The sequence below is a fragment of the Callospermophilus lateralis genome, chromosome 15 (assembly GCF_048772815.1).
Source record: "Callospermophilus lateralis isolate mCalLat2 chromosome 15, mCalLat2.hap1, whole genome shotgun sequence".
Lineage (NCBI taxonomy): Eukaryota > Metazoa > Chordata > Mammalia > Rodentia > Sciuridae > Callospermophilus > Callospermophilus lateralis.
This window is the reverse complement of record NC_135319.1, coordinates 35,563,116-35,579,360: the sequence shown is the minus strand read 5'-3', so window position 1 is coordinate 35,579,360 and position 16,245 is coordinate 35,563,116. Positions and strand designations below refer to the sequence as shown.

At 33.1% G+C, this 16,245-nt stretch overlaps 1 protein-coding gene across 1 annotated transcript in view; it reads left to right on the top strand.

The window, feature by feature from the left end:
• Rtkn2 (rhotekin 2) overlaps nucleotides 1-16,245 on the top strand; it is a 68,961-nt gene that overhangs the window by 43,027 nt on the left and 9,689 nt on the right. Inside the window, exons 7-9 of the mRNA XM_076835071.1 lie at nucleotides 2,925-3,019; nucleotides 6,521-6,627; nucleotides 7,569-7,700. Of these exons, the coding sequence (XP_076691186.1) occupies nucleotides 2,925-3,019; nucleotides 6,521-6,627; nucleotides 7,569-7,700 (334 nt within the window). The remainder of the gene's footprint in view (nucleotides 1-2,924; nucleotides 3,020-6,520; nucleotides 6,628-7,568; nucleotides 7,701-16,245) is intronic.

The window sequence follows — 16,245 nt, the reverse complement described above, 5'->3', positions numbered from 1 at the left end:
ATTCCCACACACATGAACACCTCCCATTCCATAGCTATCCTTTATAGGAAAGAGCTTTTTGTGTTTCTGTCTCCACTTCCTCTCTTCCCATTCTCTTTCAGACTGTTTCAGTGATTTCCATTGTGATACTTTCATCCTATCTTGCAGAAATTGCTACTCTTGTCAAGGTCAACAGTTATCTGTATGTGTCCACATCTGATGATCAATTGTTGGTGTTCTTCTTCCTGGACCTTCAGACTAATAACAAAATTAATCATTCTCTATAAAATAGCTTTTTTTTTTTTTACCTTCTAGGATACTGATTTCTTGGTTTTTTTCTTCTACCATGGTGACTGTTCCTTTCCTCTCACCTGTGTTCATTGCTTTTTGGCTTAATCTGAGATGATGGAGTATTTGGCCATTGGACTTCACAGGACTCTATAAATTTGATTAAATTTCATCTACGTATTGGTAATTCCCAAATTTATATATCCAGTACTTTTTCCTCCACTGTCACCAGGCTGTACCCTAGCTGTCTACCCAATAATAAATCTAGATATTTGAAGCAATTAAATTGCTTGTCCAAAATTAAATTCTTACTTTCCATATCTGTTCCTCTCTTTCTTCCTCATTCTAGTAAATAACTGTTTTAGCCTTCCATCCTGTGATAAAATGCCTGAGAAATGTGTCTGTAAGGCAGAAAAGTTTGTTTTGGCTCACAGTTTTTAGAGGATTCAATTGATGGTGGATTGTGGTGAGGCAGAACATCGTGGAAGGTATGGCAATGAAAAGCTGCTCACTTCATGGTGGCTAGGAAGCAGAAAGAAAGAGAAAAAGTAGCCAGGGACAAGATAGACCTTTCTAGGTCACAACCACCCGTAGCCTACTGCTCTAACTAGGCCCTACCTCCTACGGTTTCTACCACCTCCTAGTAGTCCATTCACAGGTGAACCATCAATTGGATAATCCATTGATGTACTTAGAACCCTCATGATGCAGTCACTTCACACAAGCCCACCTCCAAATATTGCTGCATTGGGTACTAAGTCTTCAACACATGAGCCTTTAGGGGACATTCCAGATCCAAACCATAACAACAATAGTTCCACTTTTCTAATTGTTTGGACTTAGACTCAGAAATGTTCTTGATTCTTTTCCTTTCTTCCACATTAATGTTCCCATTGAGTCAACATTGAGAATTTATCAAGAACATTACCACTTTCTACCACTGTATCACTACCATGCAATTCTAGCCTTGCCTGGCCAGAGCTTTCTAGTTGAAGTCTTTTTTTTCACTCTTGGCCCCTATAGTCTGTTCTCAACACAGAAGTCAGAGTAATTGTTTAATTATGGTACAAAGCTGACCATAACACATTCTTCTGATCAAAACTCATCATTTGGTTTATACCTCATACAGAATAAAATCCATAAAACTCATGTGATTATGAATAGATAGGTTTTTATATAATAGCTCTTCCATTGTAATTGCTGGTCTTAATTGCACTAATTCTTTCTCCACAGTTTCATCTAACAATTCTTCAACTTTGAGAGACTCATTGTATAGACAGTAGACAAAAATAAAAGCTATTTTTGAATAGCTCTGTAGAGCCTTCAAAGTGGCCCACATTAAGTGTGAGGCTAATACCTCTCTTAGTTCTAGCAGTAGTGGAGATTTGTTGATACTTAGTGAACTTTTCCAGGAGTCTACAATGTAAGTCTGACATTATACTGATTGTTAAATGTGACTTGAAATTTACTCATGCATTGTTTTGTTTAAAATGTCAAGTTGAGATTTGGAGACAGAAACATAAATTTTCCTATATAAATCTTGACCTAAAACATTGTGTATTGAGAGATATTTCTAGTCTTTAGTGATGATTGTACATTAAAAACCAAGAGACATTCTCCCCGTGGGGAACATTCTATGGGCTGGGTCTTTGTTTATTTAAAAAAAAATACATGCATACATTGTGTGGCTATTAATTTTATGCTTATTTTATTATAAAGATTTCATTAAAGATTTAGTAAGAGACAAAGGAGGTTTATGAAATGTATCACCTGGCACAATTAATAAAAATTCCCATCAAACATCAGTCTCTTTTCTTAAAGTTTATCCACATTATTTCTTTGTTTCTCTTCTCTTTTAATATACTCTTTCATGTTTGGGTATTTTACTGTTTTAGTCAATAAAAACTAAGAAAAGTCACAAATGAATTTAAATTAGTACAGAAAATAAAGTTGTTATTCAAAAAAAATTATCTTCTTATCACCACAAAGTGCTAGGATATGAAATTTGTCACCAAAATTCCTAGATGTTTTGGCAATAATGCTCTTTTAGCTTAAGTAGCATAGAAGTGGCTATAGTTATAAAAATAGAATTAGTAATAAAGTCCTCCATTCTCCCATACTATAGATAGGAATTCCAAATCTTTGAAGTGATGTTTGAACTAGAAGGAGATTCATGTTGTAAAAGATAAAACAAAGCTGGGCATTAGTTAAAGGGGTAAGTACAGATTTTAATCAGGATATGCTATTACAATTGGGAGAAAGAATTCAGCAAGAATTGTGCCCCACTTTAATTTGTGTAGAGGTGACCAGGCATTATAAAATGGAGAATGAGGAAACAAGGAGAGTCAGAGTCAGTAATGTGCAAAGGTTCCAGTTTCTCTGCATCCTAGCCAACATTCCTTACTTTCTGCATCTGTTGTTGTGTTTACTAATTGCCATCATAACGGGTATGATGTGATGTCTTATTGTGGTTTGATTTGTATTCAAAGGACTATTGATGTTGAATATGGCTTTTTGGTGTTTTCATCTTTGAAGAAATGTCTGTTTAAGTCCTTTGCCCATTTTTAAAATCAGGTTGTTATTTTGTTAATTTATAAGTATATTACATAATAGAGAACATAAAATTACTTATAATATATCTTCTTTCTCACCACTAGTGGTGCAAAGTATAATTTGCTAGCTCATACCACCCTAACCTTGGAAAGTGCTGACGATAGCTTCAAGACTCACAATCTATCTATTAATGGAAATGGTGAGTACATTATATATTTTTATTTACTACATATAGTATGTCAATATATGTGGTGACATTGATTATTTCTAATTTTAATGTTCTGATTTGGATGTTGGCTTAAGTAATATGGGCATGAGTGATTCTCTAGGTTCTTTTAAATGTATCTATCCCTTTCCAAAATAGGAAGTGTTTTTCTTTCTCTATGCTGAGATTTGTTTGTAAGGCTTAGTGAGAGGTTGTCTGAGTCCTTATCTTTGACTTGAAGTTGATGACTTCACTACTTTTTTAGCTGAAATTCAAAGACCTGTCTCATATTTAGGTTTGAAATCAAGCCAAACTCCACTTTATTTTTGGTTTCTTTTATTGATTATTGAGAATTATTTTTCACCTGTGTGAAAGTATTGTTTCATTTATTAATCTCTCTGCCTTTGTTTATCCGAAGTTTCACTGTGATATAATTAAGAGTAAAGCTTATTTTACTTACTCTGCTTCAGGCTCCTTTAGCTGTGGATGTGGTTTGGCAGTGAGATTGCCCTAGTTATGAAATTAGGAAAAGCATCTATTATGTGCCAGGCATATAATAGATGTCATGTATGCATTATCTTATTTTCATATCAAAAATACTATTTTCATAGTACTTTTGATGAGAAATTAATACTTAGACATATAAATGGCTAGCCTTAGATGCCATATTTCTTGTCAGAAGTATGGAAGAGCTGTGGCTCTATACTGTCTTCCACAGGGGTCCCCAACTCTGAGAAACCCAGGTTAGAAGTAATAGGTGATTGCAGAGTTTGGGCAAGCAGGCTGTGGAGCAAGGAATTCTATATGCACTTTTCAGGAAATGCGGGCAGGAAGGAATTATTTTCCTTTACATCACATAAAATCTCAACTTATTTACAGAGAAACACATTATTACATGTGGTATTTGGTTCTATTTATATTATTGATTGCACTAAGTTTACATTCTGGTCTGAAAATCAAATCATTTGTTATTCTGTTTCTTTTGGAAGTATATTCTAACTTAAAAACAACTGGCTTATAGGTATTTAGAGCATAATTCATTCATAAATCTGTGATTCCCTATATAAAAAATTTCTGATATACTACTCAGATACATGCCTTTATGGAATTCTTACTGCATTTCCTGCCTATGTTAAGAAAATGTGACTCATTTATTTATTTGTGTCTACATGTTTGAATCATCCATGTATTATGTTTATACATTTATTTCTCCCAGGTCAAGCCCTTTATTTCTAAAAGTTAGCAGCTTTAACAAGGTATTAATTTAAAAAGATTTGAATAGTCCCAGAAAATTTGTTGTGTGCTATTCCATAGTAGAATGTTGGGTAGGTAAGTTATTGAAAACTTTCTTTGTTTTACTTTTTGTTCTGTGTTACGGCTGTTCTTTTTCCTTTAACCAAATAAAACACCTTGGCTACCCTGCATCTATGTATTAAATAACAAAACCAAATAAAATAAAATAAAATAACCAAAACCAATTTTTTTCAGAGTTACTAAGACTTTTTATGTAAATAATAATTATAGCTAATTGAAGCCATTTTATAGGTACTGCCCATAAGAGTGCAGTGAAAACTTCAAAAGTCATTTATGTGTGGATCAGTGTGCACTAAGAGCCATGGGTACTCCACTAACAGTTGGATTTTTATTTGTACCTGATACACAGAAAAAATTATTCAGTACTTTCCTTCTATACAAAGGATATATACTTGCTTACACACTAAAATACACTATAGCAAATTGCTTACCTGATGCTGAGTTACCCCTGAGAATGTTAATAGGTTAACAACTATCATGTCATTCCACTATGTCACCACAACTGCCAACTCAGAAAACTAAAACATTACCACCATCTAATTATTCAAGTTTTGCTCGTTGTTTCAATAGTGTTCTTTATACTAAAAAAAAAAAAAAAAAAAAGTGCAGAAGTACACATTAAATTTAATTATCATACTTCTTTAGTTTCTTTCAGTCTGGACCACTTCCTAAGTCTTTTGCTGACTTTTATGACTTCGATATTTTTCAGTATTATAGTTGGTTATTTTGTAAAAGTTTCTCATTTTAGGTTTATATGGATTAAGATTCAGAATATATATCTTTGACAATGATGCTTTGCTCTTGTTGTATCCTATCAAGTGACATGTAATTTTGATTCATCCCAGTACACTTGGTTAAAGTGGCATCTGTTAAGTTTGTCTACTGTAAAGTTACTCTTTTGCTCTCTACTTTCAAATTAATACATATTTTGTGGAGGGAGTAGGTGCTTTGAAACTACGTAAGTATACATTTCTTATAAGACTTCTACTTTTTGGATTCATGTTTTTATGTTTTACCCAATGTACAATAACCCATTGATGTCACTGTTTTTTATAAGGGTCAAATTGTTCCAGATTGGGCCAGTGGGAGTCCATATTTAGTATGGTGTTCATCTTTTTGATATCTTTCTTTGAGCACTTTCCTGCTCAGTGACATACCTAAATATTCCAGCTTGTCATGTATTTCCCCTGGCCCATCCCTGGAGTCAGCCTTGTTCTTAAGGAACACTGGTTGCCTTTCTTCTTGGAGGTAGGGTTCTGACAACACTATGCCTGTTCACACCATGTGTGGAAGGCTCCTTCACTGCTCTCAGTCTCTGATTCCCGTGAGTGGGATGCCCACCAGAAGTGGTCACTGTTATTCTGCTTGTGTTCTGATGCTTCACATCAAGCGGTCACTCCATAAGGAGGCCCTCCTCACTCTGCTGAGGCTCTTACTCCCCGCATCACACTACCCCTTATGGCTCTAGTACCCACCTCTGTCTGCCCTCCTCACTCTCCCTACTCCAGACAGATTCCCCAGTGTAGGCTGTACCAGGATGTGAACATCCTTTCAGCCCATTCAAGTTCTGTTGCCTCATGCTGGCAGCCCTCCTGCTTATCCTCATTCTGTCTGGCTCCCATACCCAGCTCAAGGACAGCATAGCTCCTTCCTCAATCCCTGCACAGATGATCTTGGGGGATTGTACCTGATGGATTATGACTTAATTGTTCAATAAGGGAAGATGGAAGAAAGTTATTGGCTGAAATAATGTTTCATTCAGAGGATCCTCTTGCTAGTTATCATAATGAGCAGTAAGTAGAATTTGACCAACAAATCAATTTATTAGAATGTTTTTATATTAAAAGAGATTACTTCTAGTCTCTGAATAATCCCTATTGAATAATTACTTTTAAGATCAAATAAAATTAAGAGGCTAAAAGATCCATGATTATTCCAGGTGATCACATACTCTAAATTATCAGTTTAATATTATCCTATCCTCTCTTCTTTCTTATATTTGATCATCACTAAATATAATACTGATACATGAGTAGGTAAAAACCTTTATATAACACTAATTTAAAAATATGTTCATGTATAATGAAAAACCTATAAAAAGAAATACCAAAATGTGTAATGACCTCAAATAAGCATATATTTATAACTTGAGTTGTTTTTTTTTTCTTTCTCCTTTGATAGAGGAGTCTTCATTTTGGCTTCCCTTATATGGCAACATGTGCTGCCGATTAGTTGCCCAGCCAGCTTGTATGGCTGAGGATGCATGTGCAGGATTTCTTAATCAGCAGGTTAGAGGACTTTAAATATCCTACAACAATTGTAGCTTTAGTTGAAATCTTAATATACAGACAGCTGTTTGACCTACTAATATTGAGAAGTCTTTTTTTAAATGTTTGTTTTCTAAATGTTGTTAAACATAGACTGTGGGAAGTGCTGGGGTGAGAAGGATGGCAAGGGCAGGGGTCTGATGCTGTTTTGATGGCTCTGCAGCTACTCCTCCCTGCTCCTCTGCTCCATGACCCTGCAGTTACAAGTAGCAGGTAATCGGCAACAGAGGACTCCTTGTGGAAACTGATGATGGCTGTGCAACATCTCTCACAAAAAGGCCCTTCTGGCAAACAGCTTCTGGCACAGTTAGGCCTCTGGGCTTCCAAACTGCCTCTTTGCCACCTACTCCTGATTTATTTATAGCCATAGTTATTTATATTCAGTAAATAATTAATTGTGGGCTTCAATGAATCAATAGCTTTTTCTAAAAGATTCCATTAGGGGGAAAGAAAATTTGCATTCTTACCAGGTAGTCAACATTTTCTAATGTTCTGAGAACAGTAAGGGAAAATTATATTTTCAACATTGAGAGTTATTTTTATAATTTTCCTGAGTCATTTGATGAATTGCTGTGAGATTCTAAGCACTAATTTTTAATAGACTAGCTTTCCTAAAACATTGATTTATGATTTTATGTGTGTAAAAGTTATATGGTAATAATTACCTTCATTTTGCTTTAATGCTTTTCAGAATTCCAGACATTTCTTCTCTGATATTAACTTTCTTTCAGATTTTGGGCAGTTGAACTTATTGTAAAGCAAATTAGAAGGTTATTTCATCACATTTTAAAAGGTCTAAAAAGTGAATATAAGTTTAATTATTTAGGTGTTGTGTTGAATTTAGAAGGAAGGTGATAATGATCTATAGTTGATTGTTTCTTGATTTTTTTTTCTTTTTCCAGCAAATGGTGGAAGGTCTGATTAGTTGGAGGAGGTTGTATTGTGTTTTGAGAGGAGGTAAACTGTATTGTTTTTATAGTCCGGAAGAAATTGAAGCTAAAATGGAACCAACCTTGGTAGTGCCCATTCATAAGGTAAAGGAAATGCTATTTTGAAAATAAAATGTTTTATGAAGTTTGTTCTTGTTTATATACTTCATTCACATTGTTGCCATCCTATAAAGAAAGGATTGCTAAAAACAGATTAGTTCATAAAGGTAATTTAATATTTACTCTGTTCTTATTTCTTTGCTTTATAGAACTTATTCATTAAAGGAAATGCTGTATATTTTCTAAGAACACAGTAAGAGAAACCAATACTGGTAAATAAGTTTTAAGTTAAAGAATGTAACTCCACATTAACAAGATATTTACATTTTTCATGAATTTATTTAACTAAGAGATTATGTAAACATAAAATGTTAGCTCATGTTACAGTCATGCTCTTTGTAGTTAATATTCAAATCAACCCATAAAAAGATATTCCTGAGTATATCTCTTCTGATTTCTTTTGGAATCGTTGGGCAGTTGTCCAATCTTTTGTCAGGACAGGGAAGTCTAACTTTAGCAAAAGCGAAGCACTAAGCAACTCAGTGAGACCCTGTCTCTAAATAAAATACAAAATAAGGCTGGGGATGTGGCTCAGTGGTCGAGTGTCCCTGATTCAATCCCCAGTACCAAAACAAAACAAAACAAAAAACTATTGAAATTTAGTTATAATTTTTTCAATTAAAATTATGTAGGAAAACTTTCCAAATAAAGCAGACTTAGTTTGTTTTTTCTCACTGTCTTAAATTTAGTTTCATGTTTTCAATTCTAGTATCTATGAGATAGTCTCTTTCTTCTCTTTTATAGTATTCCTACTCTAGAACACTTTAATGGTATTTCAAGAGTAAAATACTGTATTTTCTGCCTGTTGGGTAGCACTTGTTTCTAGTTTTATTTTACTTGCCTGTTGAGTGATTTAACTGAAGTGAGTACATGATAAAATATGAACTATCACATCTGCTACTATACATGTTCTACTTTAAACTTTTAAAGAACAATGTAAAATCATATGTCCTTTTATAGAATACTGTATTCCTGAAAACATGTCAGCACAGTCTTCTAATCTATATGGACTTGTTTAATTCCATAACCTTTTCCAATAATGAAGTTTTTGTCTCGCTGTTCATCTGCTCTTAGAAATTACACTGCTTTTTTTTTTCTCTCCTAAAGGAAATCCTTTAGTAAGACTTAAAAAAAAAAAAAAGAAGAAGTTTATAGTGGGTTTTTTGTTATTGTTGTTTGAGGTACTAGGTATTAAACCCAGAAGTGCTTTATCACTGAACTACATCCCCATTGGTTTATAATTTTTTATTTTGTTGTTATTATTTTTAATTTTGAGACAGGGTTTCACTTCTCAATAAGTTGCTTAGGGCCTCCCTAAGTTGCTGAGGCTGACCTTGAGAACTTGCAAACCTCCCGCCTCAGCCTTTCATGTCACTGAGATTATAGGCATGCACCACCAACTTTTTATAATATTGTGAGACCATCTAATTTAACTTTTGTTTATTAGAAGTATTAGTGTTCTTCCTAAATAATATAAATAAGTAATTAATCAATATTATTACAGTGAATTTATTTAGAAAAATTAGGTTTATAGAAATGTGATTTTAGTAATGAAAAATTGATTTTTTTTCATTACTTGCCACCTTTTATTTTATTTTGGTTTGTTCACATAGTGTTTCTCTTTAATCTCACTTTTCTATCTTAGTCTTTTGGAAATTAAAACAAAATAGTGAATACCTATATATCCTTCACCCAGATTCTTCAGCTGTTGTTAATATTTTTGTTACATGCCTTCTCTCTAGTTAATTTTCTCCTGAATCATTTGAAAATCAGGATACACAGCATAAATGTCTCCCCTGAATATTTTGACATATTTCTCCTAAAGCACATTTTTCTTCAGAACCATAATATTATCATTCTAAAGAAATTTATTGTTGATACAATATTATCTAATATGCAGAACAAATTGCCCCAATTGTCCCCAAAATATTCTTTGTAACTTTTTTTTTTTGTTTGAACTAGAACCTCTGATCACCAAGTACTTTATTTCCTTTTATCTAAAAGTATGCTCTTCATGTCCTGTCTTTGTTTGTTTTGATCTTTCATGACATTACCATTTTTTAAAAGTTCAGGCCAATTTTTCTCTTGTAATGTATGTGACTAATTGTTTCACTAGATTCAGGTTAAATATTTTTGGAAGAGTTCTACCATATGTAATTATGTCTAACTTGATTTGTACTAGATAGCTAGATAGTAAAAATGCAATCTTACCAATTTTTTTTACTTGTTGTGCTGTAGAGTATAAATAGTCATAAACCAAATTAAAATTTAGTCTAAACATTTTTTCATATTTTTTATTGATGCATTTTAATTACATGTAATAGTGGGATTCATTGTTACATATTTGTACATACACATGATATAACAATATAATTTGGTCAGTATAATTCTCCAGTATTTTCTCTCCGCTCCTCCCTCCCTCTGGTCTCTTTCCAGTGATCCTCCTCTGCTTTTCTTGAGATTCTCCCCTCCCTACCTTTCTTTTCCTTTATCCTCTCTACTTTCCACATATAAAAACATAGGATCCTTGATTTTCTGAGTTTGGCTTATTCTATCCATCTTTGCTGAAATTGACACAGTTTCATTCTTCTTTATGACTGAAAACTCCATTATGTATAATCTACCACATTTTCTTTATCCATTCATTTATTGAAGGACCTAGGCTGGTTCCGTAGTTTGGCTATTGTGAATTAGGTATGCAGGTATTGCTATAATATGCTGACTTTGGTTTCTCAGGATAAATCTTGAATAGTTACTAGCTGGGATATATGGTGGTTCCATTCCTAGTCTTTTGACGAATTTTCATACTGATTTCCACAGTGGTTGTACTAGTTACAGTCCTGCTAACGGTGTAAAAGTGTTCCTTTTCCCCACATCCACTCCAGGTGACATTTTAACCTCAGTGAAATAAAATCTCAGTGTAGTTTTCATTTGCATTTCCCTAATTGCTAAAGATGTTGAACATTTTTTTCATGTATTTGTTGGCCATTAGTATTTTTTCTTTTGAAAAGTATCTATTTAGTTCATTAGCCCATTTACCAATTGGATTATTTGTTTTCCAGTGTTAAGTTTTTTGAATTCTTTAATATTCTGGATATTAATTCTCTGTCAGAAGAGTAGCCAACAAAGAATTTCTCCCATTCTGTAGGTCCTTTCTTCATATTCATAACTAAGCAAATAATGGTTTTAAAGTTATTTCCTTTATTTGAAGAAAGTCTCCACGGTATTCAGTTCGCCTTATCTCAGCCCTTTAAGGTAGACAAAGCAGGTATGTTATTTCTGTTTCACAAATAAAGAAACAGACATGGAAATCAGACAGAACTTGCCAAACTAGTAAGGAAAATTAGATGACTCACTCTTTTTCTAATGGGTAGGGAAAAATAAGATAAAAATTCATTGTCTGTTTTTCTGTTTCCTCGTAGACATACTGTTAGACCATATTTAGAAGGTAAAATTAGACTTTCCTGTCTCTACACCCACTCTGAATCAGTTTTAAGTGTAAAAAGTATTTCTGAAATGAGCTTGAAGCCACAGTCGACCTATAGGTAATGGCTTAGCCATGTATTGTATCCTTACCATTTCAATTTAGGAAGAAATATATAATGAAACACCTCTGTGATTATAGCCAGTACATCTGTATTTCCTGTCTAATTATAATGATGCAGTTCCATGAAAGTGGTAACAGTGTTTACATGGCCTGAGCAAATTGACCTTTTTTAGTTGATTTATTTTTCCTAGTAGTAACAAAAACTGATGGCCAGGTGACTGATGGTATTCTATAATCAGTGCCTTCTTATGATGACAGAAATCAGCATAGACATTCCAGTGCGTGTTCCACAACTGACCATTATGTACTCACAGAAAAATTATTAAGCCAGCAATTAATATAGATTTAGACATTGACTTGGGGGCAACATGGACCATATTTGATCCTGAAGACTAATGACTCAAATATTTCTTCCCATACATGACAATCTACAAAAGTAGAGAGTTTTGTAAAGTTCAAAAGAGAATTTTGAAAGTTAAACAAGAGGTGAAAGTTAAGGTCGGAAATATCAATATAATTTAATTGCTGCCCTCAAAGTTGAAACCAATGACAAAATCCTCCATTTTCCAGCTTTACAATGTTGTAATCTTAATTTTCTCTAGTGCTGATTCCTGTTCTTTTTCTCTGTAGAAACTTTGCTTTACAGTTCCTACGTCTACTTCAGTTCCTGCTTCCTTTGAGCCCTTGTTAAAAAAAAAAGAAAGAAATAAAGAAAGAAAAAGAAATATATTAGTTATTTTAAAGTAAGTTTTATTTATTTTTCTGAGCTTACAAAATGATCTAAATATACAGAAAAGTTTTAAAAATATACTATAGTGATCACACATATTCTAGTCTTCTCTTTAGTTGTATCTGTATTTTTTTCTGATCCATTGAAACATAAGACTTCAACATAGTGACACTTTGTCCCTGAATAAGTTAGCATGCAAGTCTTAAAAATAGGGGACTTGTATGCACATATAATTATAGTACTATTATAACAATTAGGAAAATTAACTTCTAGGTCATCTAATATTTAGACCATTCAGATTTCCTCAGTGACCCCAAAATGTCCTTTCAATTTGTGTTTTCAATCTAGGACTGTTCACTGATTTTGTATCTTCTATAGTTATTCTAAACTGTGAATGAGGCCTGAAGGCTTGATTATATTCATTTTAAACCTTTTTGCTAGAGTTGTTTTGTTTTGTTTTGTTTTGTTTTGTTTTGTTTTGGTACTGGGGATTGAACCCCTAGGGGCTTCAACCACTGAGCCATATTCCCAGCCTCTTTTTGAAATGTTTTTATTTAGAGACAGTGTCTCACTAATCTACTGAGGCTGGCTTTGAACTCATGATTCTCCTGCCTCAGCATCCTGAGTTGCTTGTATTACAAGTGTGCATTACTGCACTTGGCTAGAGTTTTGAAAAATGCTTTGTAAAGGATTCTGTTAGGAAGCACATGATATCAAGTTGATTCACTACTCATAATTCCAGCTCTCCAGCTAGAAGTAATTCTTCCTCTTTTAAGTTAGCAAGTAGTCATTGAGGTGCTACCTTGGTGCTATGTGAGATCTTTGTTGTCCAACAGTATTTCACATAATGGTTTCTATGATTTTCCTCCCCTGTGTAGTTATAATATTGGAGATTTCATATGATTTTCTCATACTTTCCTTCCTTCTCCATATATTAGTTGGCGTTCTTTTGTAAAGAATCAACTAGGGATGAATCCCCTCTGAGAAGGCAGGATGATAAATCTTAATATTTTAATTACCAATTTTCAGAGTAGGGAATTCATGGTACACATTGGTATTGTAGTCTTGTTGGTAACATAGTATTGGGGTTGGTATTGCCCTTTCTGTGGGTAGCAAATAAGTATTATAAGTATTCTCTTCTTCCTTCCCCTACCTCTACACTCTGTCTCATATCGTGATAAACAGGTTTTATATGTAATCTGTGTTTTAAATTACTTGGTTTTAAAATACAAAGGTAGAGATTTTTCCACTTTCTTTGGAGTGTCTAATGGACATAGACATTACTGTATTGTTAAATAAACAGTGGATATTTGATACATGCCAGTTTGTAATTTTTTATATATAGCAGGTAAGGACCAAATCAAAAATTTAATGTTTTTGCTTTTGTTTTCAGTTTATTTCCAATGCTGAATTTCTACATTCTTTTTAAGCTTAATAATTGAAACATCAAATACAAATCTGAGTTTTTCTTTCATGATTTAGAAAATAATAATTTTGTATAATGCTACTTTACAAATTATGTGAAAACTGAATTTTGCCGTTGCTAAGATATATAAATAATAGTACTGTTATTTCGATCACAGAGTCTGTTCTGCAACCTTAATTCTTGTCCTTCTAAATGGCATTTCCTATAAGGCTATGTCAGTTCATTAATTTTCATAGGGAGCCATCTGTGGAAATAGTCACATTAAGGGAAGAAAAGCCTAAAAGCTGTTCCCCTCCCCTTTTCAATCCAAATTTGAAAGGGTGATTTACTTCAAAGTGATTGCTTCAACTTCAAAACACTTCACTATGAATGTTGTTGAGCAAGACATTCTCTATAACAGGTACTTAACTGAATCTCCTCTACATTGTAGAAAGCATTTTATTAAGCCAAAGCTTTATCCATTGCCAATGGAGTGGGGGTGGGATAGAAAAGAAGTATGGTCTTTGAGATCAATAGTCTTTTCTTGATTTAAATACTATACATCATTCATTTTCATGTTGTAGTCTGTACTAAGCAAATCAATAACACTGTTTGACATCTTAGAGCTTTTTAAAATTGTCTTCAAATTACCTTTAGCTATTGTATTTATCATGGACTCCAGAAAGAAAAGTTACTATGAAGCACATGGTATTTTTTTTTAATTTATGTTAGTCTTCTTAATATCTGACCATTATCAATATTCACATTGCCTTTTATTAAATATAACAAAAAAACTTCTGAAACATCCTTTTTTCTTTAGGAATTTACAGTTTACATTATCATAGATTGAAAATAATTATATCAAATTGATAGTGATCACCCCTAATACTTGGTTTAATTTATGGCTATGCTTTATACAGTTCAAGTACTCCTAGTCATTTATTGTAAGTGTGTGATTTTTAGAGTATGTATAAACTCTGAGGCTTGTTTTAAGCAGCAACATTTATTTGCTTTCACCCCTGATTAAGAGAACTTTATACCAAGAACCTTTCAAAACATCATGCATCTTCACAATATGTTTATGAGGCAAGTGTGAAATATTATCTGCATTACATATACACAAAAAGGCATTAGTACAGTTACTTGATTTTTTAATTTACATTTTTAATTTTTTAAAAATTTTCAAGATAATTTATATAGAGAATAGTACAAATAAACCCATGGGTAGCCTTATACATTGCCCCCACTCTAGAATTACTTGAAGCACATCCTAGAGACTATAGTATTTTAGTTGAAAGTATTCCAAGTGTGGCAAGAAAAAACAATTGTGTGTGTGTGTGTGTGTGTGTGTGTATGTTGTGTGTATATGTATAGTCATATGTGGTTAATATATCATTAAATTCTTGTTGCACGTTTTTGCAACAGTATTTTGAATCAGGATCCCCATACATTTCAGTTGGTTAGATTTTTTAGTCTTGGTTCTTGTTCCATTCTCTCTCTCTATTTCTGTCTCTCACACATTTGTGCATGTACACAAATACACATGCATGCATACACACATACCATTTATTTATTGAAGATAATTGAGTTATTCATCCTACAGGGTTTGTTATAATCTGAATTTTGCTGATTGCATTTCTGGGTTGCCTTTTTTCTTCTATATTTTGACTCATTCTCAAGTTGTTAGTTCTTAAGAAGATATTTTATATTATTATTATTTTTGTGTGTGTGGTACTGGGAGTTGAATGCAGTACATCATGCATGCCAGGCAAGCACTGAGCTACGTCCCCACCCCAAGCAGATATTTTAGAAAGTGTTAGATACTGTTATTAGGAGGTATAGAATATGTTTGGGTCTTCCACTCATTTTAATATCCATTGATGAACATTGCTTGGATTCTTTATTTTATTTTATTTTTAGGGACTGCAGACTGACAATATTTTAACAATTCTTCATTCATTTTTCATGTGGGAATACCTCTATGTCATCAATTGTTTAGTTACCCTGAGGTATAGTTCTTACAGAAAAGACAGAATAAGTGTTTGATTTTCTTTTTCTTTCTTTTTGTATTTATATGTAAGTTCCTAAAAAATTAGGTGATTACACCTTCAAAGGTGGCCAGTGAGTTACTATTTAAATATTATTACTATGGGTTCAAATATATATTCAATATTCAAATATAGTTCTTTGAACTATTCTCTATATAATTTATGGATTCAAAAACAGCCCATGACCAGTGTTATTCTTATTGATGCTTTAATTGTCCATGCTGACTAATGGAATCCTTCTCAAGTTGGCTCTTCAATCCTTTTGACACAACCCTAGTAACTTTTGATTTCTGTTAGGAGAGGATGCTCCAAAATCATATTCTCTACATTTTCTAGATCCAGTCTGGTAATTGGCCATTTTTCCATAGAGCTCTGATTCCTCTTTATAGGAAAGACTGTTTAGACCATAATCTGGTACAGTTGTAAACTTTTTTAAAGTCAAAAGTAAAATAATAAACAATTTATAAATCTAGTCCTGATCTATTAATTTTCCATTTACCCAGAAATGGAGAGATTAAACAACAGTTTCAATTTAAAATAATGAAAACCCTGAAGGAAATTTTCCTTTAACTTTGGAGTTTTATGTTTTTGTACAAAATTGACTCCTCATATTGTTTTTATAACCCTCACTTGGCCTTCTCTGGGTACTGCCACTATCTTATGCGGAGGAAGTTTGTAGTTATGTGTGTGCTGATTGCAAAAGCAAAGCCAGCTCTCAATTAAAATTTTACAGTAATTAATCTCCAATCAATAAAAGTTGAGTACCAATCCTCACAAATCAATCAAAAGATTTTGGATAA